General features: G+C 45.1%; 1 protein-coding gene across 1 annotated transcript; it reads right to left on the bottom strand.

Annotated features, from left to right (window-relative positions):
* Positions 1-2,076: 2,076 nt before the first annotated feature.
* LOC147901751 (uncharacterized) lies at positions 2,077-2,787 on the bottom strand. Its single transcript, XM_087374304.1, has one exon. It carries the CDS (start codon positions 2,785-2,787, stop codon positions 2,077-2,079), a length of 711 nt encoding a protein of 236 aa, XP_087230430.1.
* Positions 2,788-3,795: the final 1,008 nt, after the last annotated feature.

The following is a 3,795-nucleotide window of genomic DNA, read 5'->3' as shown; positions in this document are numbered from 1 at the left end:
CTTTAGCAAGCACAATGAACACACTCTCATAGTCTCTCTCTTGAATTTCTACAAGTCAATTGCAATCCACCTTAATTGCATCACACTAAGTGCAGGAGCTATGGAGTCTAATCTTGCCAAAAGAAATCAACCTAACTTTTAAAAACTTCACGCTTCATTCCATCTTCACAATCTCATTCATTGACGTACATATCTTATAGCATATATGTCATGCTATGTGCAATACACAACACATGCTATTGTTCACCTTCTTGAAGCCTTGGACCTATGACCATCATTGGAAATAAGTGTCATCATAGATACATAAGGGGGATAAGCTGCTTCCATTATATTGCCCAAGGGCTTTTCATCCACACCACAGACCTTAATTTGGGGGGAATATACTCAAGCTATATGTAGCTCACTCTGGCTCTATCTAAGGCCTCCCCTATATAAACCTATGATAAATAATAGGACAATGATCTTTGGGAGCAATCTTCTCTCTCTCTCTCTCTCATGTTACATAGGCCCCCTTATGATAGTATTAAAATGTAGCTATGCCCTATAATAACTTGGGAGGAGCTGCCTTGTGCACTCCCCTCATTTTCTAGCTATCTAGATGTAGTAAGTCACTTTTTGGTGTTTGTAGTTGTCTCATAGAGGTCTTCTGCATATGTTAAATCTCTCTCTCTCTCTCTCTCTCTCTCTCTCTCTCTCTCTTAAACTGATGTTGCATAGGCCCCCTTATGATAGTATTAAAATGTAGCTATGCCCTACAATAACTCGGAAGGAGCTGCCTTGTGTACTCCCCTAATTCTATGGCTATCCAAATGTAGTAAGTCACTTTTCGGTGTTTGTACTTGTCTCATAGACCCATGAGGTAAATCTCTCTCTCTCTCTCTCTCTCTCTCTCAATCTCCATCTCCATCTCCATCTCAATCTCAATCTCCCAACATCCACCATGAAATTCAGCAATACAAACATGCATACTTGCATGCATGTAAACATTCTCAAATCAAAGTTTTAAGTACAATTAGCAAAGTTCTAGATCAATCAACCACCATCCATATATTAAATGCCCATAACCCTTTTCGCGATAGGAGCAAATTAACATGCTACACATCTCAAGAAAAGGAGTGGGAGAAGAAAAGATAAGTGCGTTATCCACCTAAGCTTATTAAAAAATGTCCAACGATACAACTTTGAAGTTTATATCAACACAATAGGTGTGCATATGCAACTAGAAAAAGCTGGGAACCATACTGACTGTAAAGAACACTCACCCTATAGTAAAGCGCATAAAATCTCAACAGAATTCTGGTTTTTCCTACTAGTGAGAAAGTTACACTTAGTTCATAAACGAAGGAGAATCATGTACGGCAAAAAACCATGCACACTCATGCGGAGAGGGAGGGAGAAGGGGGCGAACGATTAAATGGCAAAACCGACAAAGCGACCGTTTATCAGGGATGACCTTAACTGCATTGCAATACTAAGACAACAAAACTAACAATATATACAAGTCCAGATGTAAACCTAGACACAGACCTAAATGGACGATGATAGTTCAGATGAGAAACTGTAAAACTTTCCTTAACGACAATTAGATAATGGAAATCAGAATTTCTATGAAAACACAGATAGATTGCAAAAGCACTAGCTAACAATTTCAAATTTGTGTGCTGAAATAGGGGGTCGTATTTCTATTGGTGGAAAATTATACCGGGACGTTTCCTACCCGATTTTGAACTGATCATTGATTAATCGAAACGTTGCTGGATTTAAGAAGGCACCGATTCGAGCTAGTCACAGAAAGTCAAATTCGGCAGTGAGTTTTGAAGTTTGACGTGGTTGGCTGTGAGTAACTAGACATGATAAGAGCCAACATACCAAGAGACCGCCTTGCCCATACAAAAAATTTTGCAGGAAACCCTAGACAAATGCTAAACCGAAAGCTGCAAATACTGCACTCAATCCCCAAACAATATAAAGCACACAGTTGTCTAAATCGACGTGAACTCGAAAAGGAGGAGTGTAGGACATCCGACCTTAGACTCTGCTGAACCGACCTGCCAGTTCTTAAGGGACGCGATCCCGTTATTCGTAAGGTCCAGCTGGATTCAACTGCTTCAGCAACCCTGCATAAGTGAGATACAGCACTCTATCTTTTGCACCAGTTCTGTGTTTGCGCGTATGTTTGCAGAAATATTTCAACTGTTCCAAGGTGCAGATACCTAGTGTCTCTGTGAGAAGCAGAAACAGCCAATTGATACTCCTTTTCTTCGCATTGACGACTGGCCTTACGTGGTCGGTCTGTTGGCAGATACGGCATCTCAGAAGCTGGGGATTTGTCCAATGCCTTGGAGCCCGGTCATGCATAGTGTCTCTATTCGCCAAAAAATAAGTGCTCAATCGATAAAATGTTGGTTCGAGATCAACGTCGACCATATGTGTGCCACACTTTTTGCAGGTGACCTCTCCATAAATGCGAGTTATCCCGTTGGCCATCATCCAATCTAGAGATTGCACAACAGCACGCCTATCGGTTGACCAAGGATATGGAGGAGAAATACGGTCTTCCTTCTGCTTTAATGTGGAGGACCGATCGCCAGAACCTCGTCTTGGCCGTCGATATCCGCGCTCGGATTCATCCGTCAAAGACGGCTGTTGGGCAATTTCTGATCTGTCAGAAAGGGAATGTGATCCAGACGGACCTTGGTGAGAGCTTTCTGGCCTGTCGGGATAAGAATGCGATCCTGGCGGAGATAAAGTGAGCCTCAGTGCTTCGTCGGAATCAGAATCAGACATGGAGGAAACCCGATGTATTGTCGGCCAGCCGGAGCTGCTCGCGCTAGCTGTGTGATGAAAAGTGGAGAGGGCTATCTTACAGCGACTGCAAAAGAGCAAAGAACGCAACTTGGTGAAAACAAGAGGTCGTGGATATCACGACAGGCTATGAACACTCTCTTTCTTTCTATCACTCCTTTCTCTCTCGACTGGAAGCGGTAGATTGAGAACAGAAAGAGTAAGACACGGCGAGGTGATTATCTGAGGAAAGGAGAGAGCTGGGGGAGGGGCCGGGAGGTAACTGACCTGGGTGGATCGATTCCGGAGCTGGTAGGAAATGGAGCGGGGAAGGAAGCGGGGGAGGGGGGGGGGGGACCATGTTGGGGAGGCGTGGCGGGTGAGGGAGGATGGGGGTGAAGGAGGAGGAGAAGGATGGCGGTGGAGAAGGAAGGTGGAGGAGGAGGAGGAGGAGGGAGGAGGGCGGCAAAGGGAGGCGAGAAGAGGAAGCGAGGAGGATAGGTAGTGATGAGGGAGCTACCGGAGATCTAGGGAGAGGGTGGACGAGGAAGAGGAGGGTGGTGCTGGGAAGGTATAGTCTGATGAGCGATGATACTGACAGAGAGACAAAGAGAGCGAGAGAAAGAGAGAAGTCGGCCAAAAGAGTATGGAAGAAGAGGTTCTTGTGTTGAAGATGATGAGCCCAGAGGCTCCTGATACACTCTGGAGGCTGGCGGTTTTAGAGGCCCCAGAGGCCGCAGCAGGAGTAGGTGCGAAAATGGAGGAGCACCATGTGGAGCGCAATGCTCTGCCAAATTCGTTTTTTGGCTGTTAGCTCCAGTTTTGACGCTCGCCGCTAGATTAGCACCACCCCCTTCATTTTTGGCGGTAAATAATACGACACACAGTGATGAGACACAATTTCACGTGAAAAAACCTAACTCCACGTTCCCGCCGCCGCCACACACGTCCAAACCGTAATTTATCAAAATTTGCTTGTCGTCTTCGTCTTCAGCTTCTTCTTCTTCTTCA

Source organism: Dipteris shenzhenensis, chromosome 5 (assembly GCF_047967505.1).
Source record: "Dipteris shenzhenensis isolate YYH24624 ecotype China chromosome 5, Dip_SZ_1.0, whole genome shotgun sequence".
Taxonomy (NCBI): domain Eukaryota; kingdom Viridiplantae; phylum Streptophyta; class Polypodiopsida; order Gleicheniales; family Dipteridaceae; genus Dipteris; species Dipteris shenzhenensis.
This window is presented reverse-complemented; position numbering and strand designations above follow the sequence as displayed.

Excerpts from the sequence above, each read along its gene's own strand:
- LOC147901751 (XM_087374304.1), bottom strand. The coding sequence starts at position 2,787 with ATGTCTGATTCTGATTCCGACGAAGCACTGAGGCTCACTTTATCTCCG.